The 17,864-nt window shown below is 42.2% G+C and overlaps 1 protein-coding gene across 4 annotated transcripts in view; it reads right to left on the reverse strand.

Moving 5' to 3' along the window:
- ANXA11 (annexin A11) overlaps positions 1-17,864 on the reverse strand; it is a 90,838-nt gene that overhangs the window by 48,106 nt on the left and 24,868 nt on the right. For 3 of the 4 annotated variants that reach the window (XM_029609489.1, XM_029609490.1, XM_029609491.1), the window contains 2 exons: positions 13,728-13,788; positions 3,234-3,346 (listed from right to left, as the gene is read on the reverse strand). In XM_029609489.1, coding sequence (XP_029465349.1) covers positions 3,234-3,346; positions 13,728-13,779 — 165 coding nt within the window. In that variant the 5' untranslated portion in view covers positions 13,780-13,788. Of the gene's footprint in view, positions 1-3,233; positions 3,347-13,637; positions 13,789-17,864 lie in introns of those variants that run through there. The other variant, XM_029609492.1, reaches the window with a different exon arrangement.

Here is a 17,864-nt window from a genome sequence, read left to right on the forward strand (position 1 = left end):
GGGTCAGCTTTCTCTGATGCATGGGACCAGTCATGCAATATGAGCTTGAGATTGTGTGATCATGCAGCTGATAATGCAAGACCAGTCTCGTGAAGCAAAGGAAGATGATGCACTATTAAGTGCCACCCTCTTGCCCTCCAGACACATGGGTGGGGGTGGTCTGGAGGCAGATCCAATCCAATGGGCACCCCAGGTAACCACCAGGCTCGCCCTGATGCCAGACTAGTTCAAGATGTAGAGAAAAAACCCTGAATAACTTTACAGGACTACCTTAACATTTTTTTGACAAGTTTTTGAAGGGCAGGTTCTTTTCTTTTGGCTAAGTACATCCAAGCAAAGTTTTGCACAGGCATACAAGTTCTGGAGGAGTCAAAAAAATGTTTCGGTGTCAAAGGGGAATGGTTAACTAGAAGTGAAGTGCATGACAAGTTTAGAACAGCATTGCCAACAGAAAGAGTTTTGGAACAAGTTTTATAGTGGGGGTGTTTTTGACCCATGTGTAATTGAAGTTGGCACCCTTGGGAGCACAGGATTTGGTGAGAGAGGTAATGGTGGTGGCAATAGTGATCATAATATGATCAAATTTGAATTAATGACTGGGAGGGGGACAGTAAGCAAATTCACGGCTCTCGTGCTAAACTTTCAAAAGGGAAACTTTGATAAAATGAGAAAAATAGTTAGAAAAAAAAATTAATGGAGCAGCTACAAAGGTAAAAAGTGTGCATGAGGCATGGTCATTGTTAAAAAATACCATCCTAGAAGCACAGTTCAGATGTATTCCACACATTAAGAAAGGTGGAAAGAAGGCAAAACAATTACCGGCATGGTTAAAAGGGGAGGAGAAAGAAGCTATTTTAGCCAAAAGATCTTTATTCAAAAATTGGAAAAAGGATCCAACAGAAGAAAATAGGATAATGCATAAGCATAAGACAGGCTAAGAGAGAATTTGAAAAGAAGTTGGCTGTAGTGGCAAAACTTCACAGTAAAAACTTTAAATATATCCGAAGCAGAAAGCCTGTGAGGGAGTCTGTTGGACCGTTAGATGGGGGTTAAAGGGGCACTTAGAGAAGATAAGGCCATCGCGGAAAGATTAAATGATTTCTTTGCTTCAGTGTTTACTGAAGAGGATGTTGGGGAAGTACCCATACTGGAGAAGGTTTTCATGGGTAATGATTCAGATGGACTGAACCAAATCACAGTGAACCTAGAAAATGTGGTAGGTCTGATTGACAAACTGAAGAGTAGTAAATCACCTGGACCGGATGGTCTGGACCGGAGTTCTGAAGGAACTCAAAAATGAAATTTCAGACCCATTAGTAAAAATTTGTAACTTATCATTAAAATCATCCATAGTAAATGAAGATTGGAGGGTGGCTAATGTAACCCCAATATTTTAAAAGGGCTCCAGGGGAGATCTGGGAAACTACAGACCAGTTAGCCTGACTTCAGTGCCAGGAAAAATAGTGGAATGTGTTCTAAATATCAAAATCACAGAACATTTAGAAAGACATGGTTTAATGGAACGAAGTCAGCATGGCAAGTCTTGCCTCACAAATCTGCTTCACGTTTTTTGAAGGAGTTAATAAACATGTAGAGATAAAGGTGAACCAGTAGATGTAGTGTATTTGGATTTTCAGAAGGTATTTGACATAGTTCCTCATGAGAGGCTTCTAGGAAAAGTAAAAAGTCATGGGATAGGTGGCGATGTCCTTTCGTGGATTACAAACTGGCTAGAAGACAGGAAACAGAAAGTAGGATTAAATGGACAATTTTCTCAGTGGAAGGGAGTGGGAGGTGGAGTGCCTCAGGGATCAGTATTGGGTCTCATACTTTTCAATATTTTTATAAATGATCTGGAAAGAAATACGACGAGTGAGGTAATCAAATTTGCAGATGATATAAAATTGTTCAAAATAGTTAAATCACAAGCAGATTGTGATAAATTGCAGGAAAACCTTGTGAAATTGGAAAATTGGGCATCGAAATTGCAGATGAAATTTAATGTGGATACGTGCAAGGTGATGCATATAGGAAAAAATAATCCATGCTATAGTTACACAATGTTAGGTTCCATATTAGGAGCTTTCACCCAAAAAGAGATCTAGGCGTCATAGTGGGTAACACATTGAAATCATCGGTTCAGTGTGCTACGGCAGTCAAAAAAGAAAACAGAATGTTGGGAATTATTAGAAAAGGAATGGTGAATAAAACAGAAAATGTCATAATGCCTCTGTATTGCTCCATGGTGAGACCGTACCTTGAATACTAGGGATATGCATTTGTTTCATTCGTTTCCCATTACATGCTAATTAGATGTGCATTCGTTTCATATTACATGCTTGTATAGGAAACATATGAAACGAATGCACATCCCTTTTGAATACTGTGTACAATTCTGGTCCCCGCATCTCAAAAAAGATATATATAGTTGCAATGGAGAAGGTACAGAGAAAGGCGACCAAAATGATAAAGGGAATGAAACAGTTCCCCTATGAGAAAAGACTAAAGAGGTTAGGGCTGTTCAGCTTGGAGAAGAGAAGGCTAAGGGGGGGGATATGATAGAGGTATTTAAAATCATGAGAGGTCTAGAACGGGTAAATGAGAATCGGTTATTTACTCTTTCGGATAATAGAAAGACTAGGGGGCACTCCATGAAGTTAGCATGTGGCACATTTAAAACTAATCAGAGAAAGTTCTTTTTCACTCAATGCACAATTAAACTCTGGAATTTGTTGCCAGAGGATGTGGTTAGTGCAGTTAATGTAGCTGTATTTAAAAAAAGGATTGGATAAGTTCTTGGAGGAGAAGTCCATTACCTGCTATTAAGTTGACTTAGAAAATAGCCACTGCTATTACTAGCAACAGTAACATGGAATAGACAGTTTTTGGGTACTTGCCAGATTCTTATGGCATGGAAACAGGATGCTGGGCTTGATGGACCCTTGATCTGACCCAGTATGGCATGTTCTTATGTTCTAATTCCTACCCATAAGACCCACAGGCTTCTTTAAGAGTGGGAACAGGATCCAAAGCAAAAAATGAAGCAGGTGAGGCATTTACCTTATATACACCTATCTTATTTTACTTAGCAAAATCTGAACACCAAAGGAAAATAAAAATGGATTAGCAAAATCTTTAAAGAAGTTTTTCCACTTTGACCTGTTTTGCCTACAGACATGAATGTTATTTCAACTGATGCAGTGTGCCATGTATTAAACAGAGCTGATACTTACCATCCCAGGCATATATTGGGGATTAAACTGCTGGCTGAAGTTTGTTAAATTATCAAGTCCAATTGGAGGTGGATTACCTGACGGAAAGCCAGAGCCACCCCAAGGGTTACTACCTAAAACCAGAAGAAAACAATTGAATCAGACAGAAATCAGAAACCACCAATCTTTTTCTGCATTCTTGCTTCATAATTTTAACACATTCTGCCCTGTTGACACTACAAAGAGTTCACAAAATGTGGTAGGTAGAGATATTTATCAGCTTTATTATCCCAGTAAAACTGTTGCATTACATCCCTTGTGTACATGGTCCTCTCTCGTCTGTCTTAAGATCACTAACTTTTTTTTTGTAACTTGTGTTTATTGAGTTTTCCAGCATACATAAATGAATTAACGAATGGACTACAATGTCTGCATAAAACCATATACAGTATGCCCAACTTTAACATAACTAAAGTTTCCTGCTCATACAAGATCAACCATTGACTGGCATAGTCCAATCTTACATTGAGAAAGTTACAACTCATTAGTTTCCTTAACCCCTCCCACCCCCTTTCGCACCCCTCTGTCCATTCTCCTCACTCCTAACTTCTGTTATGATGGGTCTGTGTGTTTGCTATGTGGAAGTGAAGGTGAAAGATGGGATATGAAAGATGGGATGTATTGTAGGAGTTGGAGAAGATGGAATATATTATGTTGTGGAACTATGTGATTTTGGAGGCGAATAGAACTATTTGTCCATGAGGTCCTGCCGAGCCTTACAGCAAAACGTATACCAGCGTGCTTACTCATATTGGATGGTTTTCCCTATGTCTAGACATCGAGGGGAGAAGGGTAATAGCCTAACATAGCGAAGCGTGGATCAACGTAGCCCACCCCCTGTTGTACAGGGTTCCTTGTATCCAGAAATCTTTATACAGAAGTATTTTTACATTGATGGTAGGCGAGAGAAAACTATTAAATTTATCCCAGATAGAGGAGGTTTTGGCTGTCAGAAACTCAAAAGTGTACATTTTAACCAAAAGGCGAAACCAGTGATCAAGATGCGGTATCAAGGCACCCACCCAATTCACTAAAATAGTTTTTTTTCCCCACCAAACTTGCTTTTTGTTTGAATTTTAGTGTCTGTGGATTCAGGATCATTGAGTTAGATGTTAAAGTCCCAAACAACCAGAAACTAGGATCTGCAGGGAGAGACCTGTTTAGAATCTGACTACAGCTATCGCATACTCCTTCCCAAAATGTTTTAATCTTTGGGCAGGCCCAAAAGCTATGGAAATACGAGGCACAGAGAGATAAACATTTAGGGCAGCTGGAGAAAGGGGCTATTTTTGCTAGGAAAGCTTTAGCAGGGGATAAGAAGAATTGTCTCAGAAATTTGAATTGCAGTTCTTGGTAGGTGACATTCTCAGAAAGAAGTGGGATCTCCTCAAAACAGTCAACAAACTCTTAAAAAGAGAAATTAAGGATTGTCTCTCTCCGCCATATCTCAAACATCTTTTGTAAATTGCCTCATTCTGGTGAAGTACGTAGAGAGCCTTTGTGAACCGGGCAATCAATGGTTTCTGTTTCCCATCCCCTAATACTGTATTTTGGAAGGCTAATGTTTGAGGGCTAAGTTTTAGGGACTGCACACGAGGTGCGAGGAAGTGTCGTAGTTGCATGTATGCGTACACATCAGATGCTGGTAGTGAGAACTGTTTTTGCAGTTCTTCAAAACTGTACAATTCTCCCGTTGTCTGGGAAATGAATTGGTAGACATAACATAATCTGTGTTCTCGCCATCTGTGAAAGAGAGAGTAACCTTGGGCCGGCGGGAATAGTTTGTTGTCACATACACTCAGCAAAGGTGTAAAATGTGGAGAACGTTTAAAGACATGACAGAGAGAGGACTAAGCCTTCCTTCCCGAAGAGACCAGTATTTGGGAACTACAGTTGGGAGGTAGTTTTGCATGAGCCGCATGTAGTAGGTAGTTAAGCAAGGGGGCTTCCAGTAAAATATGAGGTACTGCTTAACCAATCATATAGAAACCTCAGCATACATGCAAGATTATATTTCCTTAGATTAGGCCAGCTTGCCCCCCCCCCCCTTTGGTTAAGTGGCTTCATTAATACTTTCACGGAAATCTGAGCTTTCCTTCCATTCCAGAAAAAACTTTGGAGCATTTCCCCACAGCGTTACAGTCTCTTTGTGTGACCCAGAGTGGTACCATCTGCAATACATATAACCATTGGGGTAGGATGGTAATTCTAAAAAGCTGGACTTTACCCAGAAGTGATAAGGGTAGTCCCTGCTAAGAAACTGAAAAGTGGAGTGTAATAGTGGGCTCACATTAGCTTTATAGAGATCTGGAAAATTAGTAGGGATCCTGATCCCTAAGTATTTCATTTTGGTCTCAACCCATTTAAGTGGGAATATCCCTGCCCATAGGGTTTTCGTGTGTCCCCCAACATTCTCAACCCTGCAAAGTGACCATATTCCTGCTGTATCCGGAGGAGAGGATATAGGGACTTTTCTGGATCCATTAAAAAGATGAGGATGTCTCCCACGAAGGCTTCCACTTTGAATGAACAATTGTTCTTTTGAAAGCCCCGAATAGTAGATTCCAATTCAATTCTCCTTAATATGGGGTCTATGACCAATATATACAGCAGTGGAGAAAGTGGGCATCCTTGTCAGACCCCCCGATGGATGTTTACATCCGCGGATCTGCGACCATTTACAATGATATGTGAGATTGGGCTAGAATAAAGAAGCCTTATCTAGGATAAGATGTGGCCTTGGAACCCAAATCTCTGAAGGACTGAAAAGAGATATGGCCACGAAACTCTCAAATGCTTTCTCTGGGTCAAATCCGACCACCAGGGCCGGTATTTGTTGAGACAGACAGTGGTGATGGCCATGAGGAGTTTGTAAATTTGTGAGCAAGCCCTCCTTCCTTTTACAAAACCCACTTGGTGTTCAGAGATTAAGTGGGGAAAGATGGCGCCTAGGTGAGAACAATTTTTAGATCACAGTTGGCAATTTTTAGATCACAGTTCAACAAAGAGATAGCCTGTAGGAAGAGGGCAGTATGGGTCTTTGCCGGGCTTGAGTAACACTGTGATATGTGCTATGTTGAAATGGGTGGGGAAAGTTTTCCGCTGCAATGCATCAGTGTAAAATGAAGTTAGTGGGTGTAGGACCTGGGACCTTAAGAGTTTATAAAAATCATAAGAGATCCCATCCGCGCCGGGGGCCTTCCCGGGTTTACTTCTGGCTATCTTATTTAAAACTTCTATCTGATGGACTGGTCTATTAAGGAATTGAAGTTGAGCTTCTGTTAGCTTCGGTACAGAAAGGTGTTTGAAAAATTCTTCCTCAGCCGGCCCCCCCCCCCAAGGAATCATCTGTGTAGAGAGTTTCATAAAACATTCAAAAAACTTCAGATTTCCACCCATCCCGTGACCATCCCTCCATGTATGTTCTTGATGCGGGGAATAAAAGGTTTTCTTTTTGTGGGATTTGACCATATTGGCTAGATGTTTGCCGGTTTTGTTACCGAACCTGTAAAAGTTGTGTTCAGAAGCTTGTAATAATTGCTGTGCCCTTTGTTGTAACAGTAGGTTCAGATCTCTCATGATCGCTCAATAGGCCATATTATTTGTGGCTAACGGGTTATATCAATTAGTTTTTGTTTTGCCGTTTGGAATTTCAGTTTCAATTGCAGAATAGCTTTGTTGGCTCTGCGTCACCGTGAGGTCACGAACAAAATGATTTCATCCCTGAGCAATGCTTTTGCGGTTTCCCAAAACAATTGAGGGGATACTAGGTGTTGATCATTATGGCTGAGAAAATCCTCCCATTTATTCTTTAGAAACTCCTGAAAAACAGAGTCTTTACTCAAAAAACCCGGGAACTTCCAAAAGCGTTCCTCCGGTTCACCCACTGAAAACTGCAGACCAATCCATATAATTGCATGGTCTGAGATAACTTGTGGGCCAATGGTCACATTCGCTAGGAAGGAAAAACCTGATCGGGGTTATTAAAATATAATCAATATGGGACAAGGAAGCATGAGCTCAGGAGATGCGAGTGTAGTCCCTCTCTTCTGGATGAAGGGAGCGCCAGGAATCCAGAAGGTTGTATGCCTCACAAAGAAAGGCCACCCCTTTCCCAGATTCACATTTAGGGGATGGTCCTGGTGGACATTTGTCAAGTTGGGGGTCATGAAGATGGTTAAAATCACCTGCTAAGACTAGATATCCCCGGGCATGCAACATTAGTTGATCGAGGATGTAGGTAAAGAAACCGTGAGAATAGGTGTTAGGTGCATAGATACTGCATATCGTTGCTTTTCTTCCTTTCAAAAGACCTATTATCATCACGAATCTGCCTTCCTCATCATGTTTTGTATCTAAGATCTGAAGATTGTCTTTATGGACCAATATAGCTACTCCTGCTTTTTTGTCCTTCACGGCAGTAAAGTAACATGCACCTACCCACTCCCTCACTAGTTTCTGGCATTCCCGTGGAGATAAATGAGTTTCCTGGAGGCATGCTATATTTGCATTTCTGTAAGTGAAGAAGGACTTTCTTTCTCTTTATCGTGGATGCTAGGCCATTAACGATCCAAGAGGTTATTCTCATCGAGTCTCCCATTTTAACCAGACTATTCCTATAAACTGTGGTAAGATAATTCTAGTGCGCTGCTGGGCTCCCAGCCAACCCTGCAGCATAACATTTTCAGAAAGAAAGGCCTTTCTCCTTGAGTGGATCTGAATTGTCCTCCTGTTCATGGCCCAGTATTCCAGCCTATCTTGACCTTCTTGATCTGTCTCGGATTGATCCGGGATTATATACCTTATGAGTATCCACATCATACAACTCTTGATAACTTCCACACATACAAAACAGAAGTATCTCGCCCCCTCCCTACCTCCCCTTCCCCACCCTCCCTCCCCCAACCCCTGATATAATCCAAATCCGTAATAGGCCCCATAATGAGTTATGGAATCAAGCATCACGTACACAATGCGTTCAGGTGCCACGCTTCCTATTTTCAACTATTTAACTATATAACAAGAATGTGAAAACAACATTCACAAGACAAAATAAGTAAACTTGTGTCGCTAGCCAAGCAGGTAGGAAGTGAAGAGACCGGCCTAGTAGGTACCCCAGAAGAGTAGAGTAAAGTGAAAAGGAGAAAAAAGGATAATAAAAAAAGAGAGCAATCATAAACGTGGGGTGAATGATCCCGACGGGGCCGGAAACCCACAGTAAGGGTTCCATGTCTCTGCATCAGGTCCGGGCTAAAAAAAAAAAGAAAAAATAGAAAATAAAAGTGCTAACCTCGATCCAGATGGAGGTTAGCACCATGTGGCTCTCTGGTTCTGAGACCTTTTCTCAATATCAGAGATAGTTCTCGCTGATGTATATATAATCACCGAGGGAGAGCCGTCCGAGTAGTTATTCCAAAAGATTATAACATAGTTGGCCCTGCGTCGCCATTCAATCGAATAGTCAGTAAGGAGTCTTTTCGATGCGGGACCCCAGTGGGGTAAACTATTAAGGAAAAACAGTCATAAATGAGAAACTTGTGATCTCGGTTTAGTTGAAATTGCTGAGGCTCAGATCCATATCTCCTCTTCAGGTCCGGGAGTAGCCTGCAATATGTTGCCCACTACTGCTGCGGCGGTGAGCCATTTTAAGCCAGAAGTTGAATTGTACCAAGGGCAAACAGAAGAGAAGACAAATCAAAAGGAATATAGATAAACAAAATACCAACAGAAAGAAGGCAAAAGAGCCTTAATCAGCCCAGTTGGAGGATGGCACCATATGGCTAGCTGTCTCTAATTGCCACTTTCATGTGGTCCTCGCTGCTGCAAGCTCCATGGAGTAGGAGTTATCCGTGGAGCTGGTCCAAGAATTGTCACGTCTATTGGGGAGTCAAAAAAATTTAATCTGCTCCGAGTGCCAAACCTTCAGTTTAGTCGGAAACTGAAAAGAGAATTTGATTTTCTTTTCGAATAGCACAGTGCAGATTGGGGAGAACCCACGCCACATGGCTGATACCCTAGCGGAGAAGTCCTGAAATATACAGACCTTAGTAGACTTATAACTAAGTTCCTGTGTCTTGCATTATGCTTGTAGAATGATTTGTTTGTGAGCATAATTTAAAAGCTTTGCTATCACTACTCTGGGCCGTGGGTCTTGCTCTTTCAATCTGGAGGGCCAGATGAGGGGTTGATAAGTGCAGCGCTTCTGGTAGCCATGATTCCAGGAAAGTACTAAGATTTTGGTCTGCTATTTCTTCGGGGATACCCGTAAAGAGTAAGTTTGACCAGCGTGCTAGATTCTCCAGGTCATCCAGTTTGGAGGCCTGTGCCTCCACTGTTTTTTCGAGCGCCACGAGTTTAGTTGTAGTCGCTAAGTGATCGTCTTCCAGTACTGCTTCATGGCCCTCAGTTTGCTCAAATCTTGGGTTTATGTTCACTAGCGCAGATTGTACCTCCGAAATCTGCGAAGAGATGACTGCCAGCTTAGCGTCCAGGGCCTCCAGCACTGCAGTTTTAAGATCCTCTGCAAGAGAGTTGCTCGTGTTCTGGTTGCCTGGAGTGTCTGGCAGGGCTGCCATTTTAGGGTCTGTCTGCTTCGGTTTTTCTTTATCCTTTTTACCGGTCCAGATAGGCATACCGGGAGGAGATTTGTGCATATATGAGACGATCGACATATACACTGCATGGGTCTTAAATTGTGCACTGCCAGATGTTTTGGATCAGCAAAGAAACGGTGTTTCGGAAAGCATGGCACCCGGAGCTCCCTAGAACACGTCAGTCTCTGCTCACCGCATCACGTGACCCCCCTCAAGATCACTAACTTTAAACAAGATTTTTGGAAAACCCAATCTTATTAAAAAAAGTCTACTAAATCTGCATGTTTAGACAGGGATGCAAGAACCAGTCTGCATTAGTCTGTCTCTCTTTTATGATAAACTGGGAGAAAGACGAGTGACAACACAAATTATTCAAGCAAGAGCAATTACTGACCTTATGTGGTTTGATTTGAATCCAAACCTGCACAGCGAAATCCAAATTTAAAAAAAAAAAGTTACAGGTCTGCTTGAGTAATGATTATTTGACTTCTAACGTTAAGCCTCAAATGGATCCAATTTGAATCTTCACAGAAAAATCATAAAAGGCTGGATTTCAAAAATCCAGTGACCACTTGCCTGGAGCAAGTTGATTTTTGCAGCTGGCAAAACAGTGGCATCTTTGGCCCTGCTCAGAGGTCTAGGAAGGAGAAGCCATCTTGGGCCTTAATTAGGAACCTGGAAAAAGATGACAGCAGTGGTGGTCCTGCAAGCAGCAATTTAGACCTCCATTCAGGACTGGCACATCCCAACAGCTGAACTAGGTGATCGCCTAGGGCGCCAGCCATTAGGGGGCGGCAAAGAGCAGCCATGTGGGGCTGTGAGTGGAGCCCATCCCACTCATGGCCAAGAGGAGTAAAGATTCGGCAGGCCACAAGCAGTGCCTCTGTTTGTATGTATGTGTGAATAAAAGGGATTGTGTATGTACAAGAGAGCAATGGTGTTAGTGAGAGAGAGGGAGGGAGCCGTTTTCTCTATACGAGCTACGTCTACTTGCCAGTTTTGTTTTCTTTTGCTTATATTTTCATTAATTTACCGAAGCTTACAGTGCAGCACGGAAAAGAGAGAGGGAGGATCTGCATTGTAGGAGCTGGGCAGGAAATACAAAAGGAAAGGAACAGTGATATCATACCCTGAACTTCGCTACAAGCTATATATGGAACATGAATGGAAGTTAATGTAACTATTTTCCAGCAATTAAGGTTTCATACCCTTTTATTTATTTTTTTTTATACAGGCTCTTTGTATTGGGGACGTGCTTAATAAGCTATTTTAAGTAAATAAATGAGAAATCTGCTTAGAAAAACATTGTACAGATTCAGTTTGATCAGTAAAAATGACCAAGGGAGAAAATAAATTGGGAGCTCACAGGATGAATCATTGTACCAGTATGGCATAAACCCCTATCCCGTGCCACTAAACCTCTGTCAAAAGCAATGTATTGAGACCTTCCTTACTCTACCAATGATTTCCATGGATTTTCTTTTACCATTTTGGTTTCAAGACTAGCAAACCTCTTCCCTTCCACGCAGGCAAACGCTTGAATTTTGGGCATGGTTAACAATCACCACGACTAACATTGTCATTTTGAAATTACAATTATTTCAACAGCTATTTGGTAAATAGGGAGCCCGATTCAGGTTATGGGCGGATGAGAGCGCTGCTATTTATCCGGCTAACTTAGTACCTGATTCACTATGGGTTTTTCCTATAGACAGAAAATGGGAGAAAAGCCTTAAATGAATCCAGCCCTGAGCCTGCAAAGTCACAATATTCTTAGCTTAACCAGAGAGCTATTTGGATAAGTTAGACCTGCTATCTGTCTAAGCAGCACCAAATAAGGGGAGAGAGGGGGGGGGGGGATATTCAGCCGCATAGCCATGCAGATGAATATCCCATGGAAGTTTGCTGGATACGTTTTACCAGGCTAACTTACATAAATGGCTACTTTTGAATATTTAGGGTTGTGTCTTTGTTACAATAAATAGGTGCTGAATTATAAATTCATTGTTTTTCACAGATCTTGTGCTTGCATGGTTTCTTGTGGCATTTTGACTTTGAGCACCACATATTCATTCTCAGGTTTACATTACTAAGAGTGAAATTACAGACTAGTGAGTCTGAGGTCTGTACCAGGCAAAATGGTAAAAACTATCATAAAGAAAGAAAATTGCTGAACATATAGATGAGCAGAGTTTAATGGGACAAAGCCAACATGGATTTAGTCAAGGGAAGTCTTGCCTCAGAAATTTGCTACATTTTTTGTTGAGGGTGTAAATAAACGTGGATAAAGGTGAGCAGGTTAATATAGTGTATCTGGATTTCCAGAAAGCATCTGACAAAGTCCCTTATGAGAGACTTCTTAGGAAATTAGAAAGTCATGGGATAGGGCAGTGTCCTATTAAGGATTGTAAACTGGTTAAATGGTAAATTTTCCCAAGGGAAAAAAGGTGAATAGTGTTTTTTAATATATTTATAAATGACCTAGAAACAGGAACAACTAGGGAAGTGATCAAATTTGCTGATGACACCAAATTATTCAAAGTTGTCAAATCACAAGAGGATTATGAGAAATTGTAAGAGGACATTGCAAAACCGGGAGACTGGGCTTTCCAATTAAATTTAGTGTGCACAAGTACAAAGTGATGCACTTAGGGAAGAGTAACCCAAATTATAGCTATAAAATGCAAGGTTCCACATCAGGACTCACCACTCAGGAAAAGGATCTAGGTGTCATCATTGAAAATATGTTGAAATTTTCGGCTCAGTGAGTAGCAGCAGTCAAGAAAACAAATAGAATGCTAGGGATTATTAGGAAACAAATGGAGAATAAACAGAGAATATCATAATGCCTCTGTATCACTCCATGGAACGTCCTCATCTTAAGTATTGTGTTCAATTCTGGACACCACATCTCAAAGAAGATATAGCAGAATTAGAAAAGGTGCAGAGAAGAGTGACCATGAAGATAAAGGGGATGGAACAATTCACTTGGAAGAAAGGCTAAAGAGGTTAGGACTCTTCAGCTTAGAGAAGAGACGGCTGAGGGGAGATTTGATAGAGGTCTAGAAAATAAAGAGTGGAATAGAACGAGTAAACGTTATTAGTTGTTTACTCTTTCAAAAAGTACAAAGATAAGGGGACACACAATGAAGTTACTGGGTAATACATTTAAAACTAATAAGAGAAAATATTTTTTTTACTCAACACATAATTAAGCTCTGGAATTAATTGCCAGAGGAACTGGTGAAAGCTATTAGTGTAGCTGTGTTTTTAAAAGGTTTGGACAAGTTCTTGGAGGAAAAATCCATTAACCATTAAGGGAGAGTTGTGGAAATCCACTGCTTATTGGGAATCTATCTACCCCTTGGAAACCTGCCAGGTACTTGTGACCTGGATTGGCCACTGTTGGAAACAGTGGCCAATCCAGGTCACAGGGCTTGATGGACCCTTGGTCTGATCCAGTATGGCAAGCCTTATGTTCTAAGCAGTCAACTAATTAGCTGTATACCAGCTTCTTAGACATATGCTTAATCATTCAAAACAGCTTTAAACACACATTAAAATTAATTACATTTTTTGAACTGACTCATTGGTCTTTAGTTTCAAAGGAGGGATAACTACTCTTTTTCGAACTTGACCTAACAACTGTTCAAAGTGATTCTATACTATCCATTTTACCAATTAAAACCTGGACAACAAGATGTGCATTTCTCTCAGAGAAAGAATTTACATCCCAGGAAAAAGGTCACCCAACCAGATCAGTCTAACCTACCACGTTCAGCCTTCTATGAGAACAATGAGCCTGAGTTATAAAGTTTGGTTGTGTTTCATCCGATCCATGGAACATGCTGAAACTCCATACCTTGGGGCTGTGATGGATATCCACCCGATGGAGGGTAGCCGGGGTAACTCATTGTTCAGATCTGTAATGAAAAGAAAAAAATCCATTTTAAAAAAATTAAATCCATTGCAAAAAGTGAATTTCAAAATGGAGATGAGGAAGGAAGTTTTCCTAGAGCTCAAGGGGGCCCCAGGGGCTACCAATTATGAAAAATGTGGCTTGACCCATGAACAGGCATGGAGGAGGTTTGGGTGGGGAAAGTCTGCATGCTCGGCCTGGCAGGACTGTGTCATTGGAGCTTGGGTGGGAGGGAGGAGGGAAGCAGGAATGGGCCTGCAATATTTTTTTTTTAAACCTGGAGCTCGGCACTCACCTGGCTAAAGTTACCCGGGAACATGCTCCCGGTTGACTTTAGACCTGCTTTCAGGTGTACATTATTTCGTCTAACTCCAAATATCAGAGTTAGCCGAGTAAGTTATTCAGCTAACAACACTGCCCCACTATACCCCCTAACATGCCCCTTTCTTATTAAGTTACATTTTGGGCTGGATAAGCACAAGGAATATTAAAAAGCTGCCATTTAGAGAGATAACTTGAGAGTTATCTAACTCAATGGCTTTGAATACTGCCCTCAATATTCTTTGAAGTCACACATTCATAGCAATGTTAGTATCAATGCACATAATGAATCACTTACAGACAAGAATTACCCTAAAGAAAAAAGTAACGAGTCAACAATGTAGCACGTGGCACACCCTGAAACTCTGCCAATCTCATTTAGTCCACAGAAGACAAGTTCTTCAATATCACCTTTAATCTGCCTGCTTTCTCAAGTGTTTTATATTGTCATGAGTAAGCACAGGAAACTCCCTACTCCCCATGGGATTAGTGTGGCTTTGTAAAAGGACCGTCAAGCTTCACCAAGAGGAGCAGACCTTTCATTACTGAATGACAGCAGCTTCCAGTGGGCAATACACAGAGCACAATAGTTCTCACCCATGGAGGCAAAACATACATGTGACTCCCCAGAGTATCAGCACTTGGGAGCCCTGACATTTTGCCCAGCTGAAATCTGTTTACATGTTTGGTTGGTTAAAAAAAAAAAAGCTCCTGAAAAGGTATAACATGAAGCAAATCAAAAGTGTTAGAAATCTACAAAAAATTTGATTTTTTTTTCTAGTATATTATCTCCAATTTTCCCACCAAGATAGCATGAAACACAGTTTTGTGACTATTCCACAAAATCTGCATATTTGAAAATGCACGTGTTTCTTTAAATAAATAAATAAATAAATGAAGGTGGTTTGAGAATTTCTACTCCTGGGGGAATTCTCTGCAACTATGGAGAACAGAACTTGCACAGAATTCCCCTCCTGTACAGAATTTAAAATTTTTGCACAGAATTCCCCTCCTGCACAGGATTTAAAATTTTTGCATAGAATTTGTTAGAAAGGCCCTGTGGACCGTAAGCGGAGCCCATCATGTTCACAACAAAGACCAGGCTTGGAGCATCAGCTGGCTGCAAGCGGAGCCCATCCCGCTCACGGAGAAGATCAGCAGGCCCAGTGGCACAGAAGAGAGGCAAAAAAGCTCATGAGCCTGTGTGAGAGACAGGAAGTGTGAGCATGAGAGAGAGGGAGCCTGTGTGTGGGAATGTGTATGTGAGTAAAAGTTTGGGATCCTTTATGTGTGAATGAGAGATTGTGTGCATTAGTGTGAGAAAAGGAGCCTGTGTGAAGGGGTGCATGTGTGTGTGCGACAAGTAGCGAGAGACAGCAGGAGCCTGTGTGCAAGTACATATGTGTAAGTGTATGTGAGAGAGAGTGAGGTAGTCTGTGTGAGGATGTGTGTGTGTGTATATGAGAGAAAGAGGGTTCCGGTGTGAGGGTGTGTGTGTTTGCAATAGAGAGAGGGAGCCTGTGTGAGGGTGTGTGAGAGATGTAAAGAGGGATCCTGTGTGTGTGATTGAGAAATGGAGTTTGTGCGAGTGTGTGTGTGTGTGACAGAGAGTGAGAGTGGGATTGAGAGAACCTGTGAGTGTGCACGCGAAAATGAGAGAGGAGGCTGCCTGTGTGAGAGAGGTAAAGAGGGAGCCTGTGTCAGAGGGTGTGTATGTGTCAGAAAGAAAGGGAGACTGTGTGTTATGAGCGAGCTCCTCTGGAGGGAGGAGCTAGCAATCTGTTATGAGCGAGCTCCTCTGGAGGGAGGAGCTAGCAATCTGTTATGGTTATACTCCTATGAAGGGGAGGAGTTAGCAAGCTGTTATGGTTCCTGCTAGGGAGTAGCATTCTGTTAGGAATCTGCTCCTGTGGTAGGAGGAGTTAGCAATCTGTTATAATCTATTCCTGAGGAAGGAGAAGTTAGTAAACTGATATGCTCAGCTCCTGTATAGGGAGTAGTAACAAACTGTAATGAATCTGTTGCTGAAGACTCCTGGTGGGGAAGGAGTAGCCAATCGTTACCAGCGGAGTGCTTGGAGAGGACACTCAGCTATAGAGGAATGTAGATAGGTGAATCCTTGGGCCGATGGCAGATGACTGTGCCCCCAGGAGGATATCCTGAGAGGGACCACCGGCTAGGCTTGAGTACGGAGACAGACAGATAATTCTTTTATTAGGCAGGTTAGTAGAACCATGAGAGGTGGCAGTAGTGAACTGATATGCCCGACAGGGCTGAAGTCCCTCAGGTACTGGAACAGCGATCCCAGGGTTGCTGAGCTGTAGAGAAACTATAGATAGTGAGTAGACAATGTGTTCATAGCCAGAACTGGATGACAGATCTCACATATAGTCTTTATAAAGCTCAGTAGCTGGAAAGGGTTAGGCCCTCGAGCAGCGAGTACCTGGTTCCAGGGAAAGCTCTGAGAGAGCGATGGTAACTCACAATTGTCTGTATCTGTGATAGCTTCCAGGCAGTAGAAAATCTTCAGAGTGTTCAGGAACATGGGCCCTTAAGGATTGAGTACCGGTTTCTATTGGCAATCTGAGAGCGAGGCCCCCGAGGAACGGGTACCCCTGGTAAGTCCGAGGAGGTAGAGTAGCTTGGACGAATCCTTGCTAACTCAATTCGTTAGCAAATTCTGAGACCTTTTATATTGGAAGCGGATGACGTCAGTTCAGGGGGACGCCCCTGAGGTTCGCACCCTTGCTGGTACATTATTCGGAGCACGCGCGCCCTACGCCATCAGGAACATGGCAAATCCACAGCGTCGTGCCACTCCGGGGATGCTGGAGGAAGCGGCAAGAAGACGCCGAGGCAGTAACCTGTCCATCAGGCCCAGAGGGAGTCGCCACAGTGGTAAGGAGGGCGGAGTGAGGGTGTCAAGCAGCGACGGACACAACACTGTGTGAGGGTGTGGATATGTGTGCAAGAGAGAAAGGGAGCCTGTATGAGGGTGTGTGTGTGTGTTTTTGAGAGGGTCAGAGGGAGCCAGTGTGAGTTGCTGTATGAGAGAGGGGTCAAACTGTAGGAGTGGAGAGCTGCAAAGTTAGCCATATAAGTTTATCCAACTGACTTTGCTGGCTGGCCTGTGGCTGAATACAGATCTCAGAGTTATCAAAGTGCTTATTTCTGAAGATAATGGGGTTTTTTTAAAACTTCAAATGCTAGACAACCTTCTAAAATGGATGTTCTCCCAACACTTTTAAATAGGAAATTAATGTAAGATTTTCTCTTCCTCTCACAATATCTTCCTTTTCCGAGCATACAAATGTTGGCATGAATGTGCTCCAGAGCTAAAGAAAAGGATTTCACTTACTCATGAGCATAGAGCAACCTTTTACCTAATGGTTAATCATTAGCCTTTATCTTTGTATGAATACCAATAAACAGTAAAGCATATCTATAAAGCAGGTACTGCATACATACAGGGATCTATTTACTGAGGTGTGGCATCCATTATTTACCACAGGTCCCATTATTACTAATGGGGGCTATTCGCTAAGGGGTAGCTTTTGTAACGTAGATGCTCGCGTCCATGTGTGCGTGGTTCCCAGCGTGAAGACATGGACGCGATGATTTTATAACATGCGTGCATATTATAAAAACATGTGCAGTGGCTCGCGCAAGGGGGGGGGGGCGACTTTTGCAATTTCCACGTGGCAACGCAATCGAACTGTCCCCTGTTCCCTCCTAGTCCACTTCAATTAAGGAGCAGAC

Source organism: Rhinatrema bivittatum, chromosome 7 (genome assembly GCF_901001135.1).
Source record: "Rhinatrema bivittatum chromosome 7, aRhiBiv1.1, whole genome shotgun sequence".
Lineage (NCBI taxonomy): Eukaryota > Metazoa > Chordata > Amphibia > Gymnophiona > Rhinatrematidae > Rhinatrema > Rhinatrema bivittatum.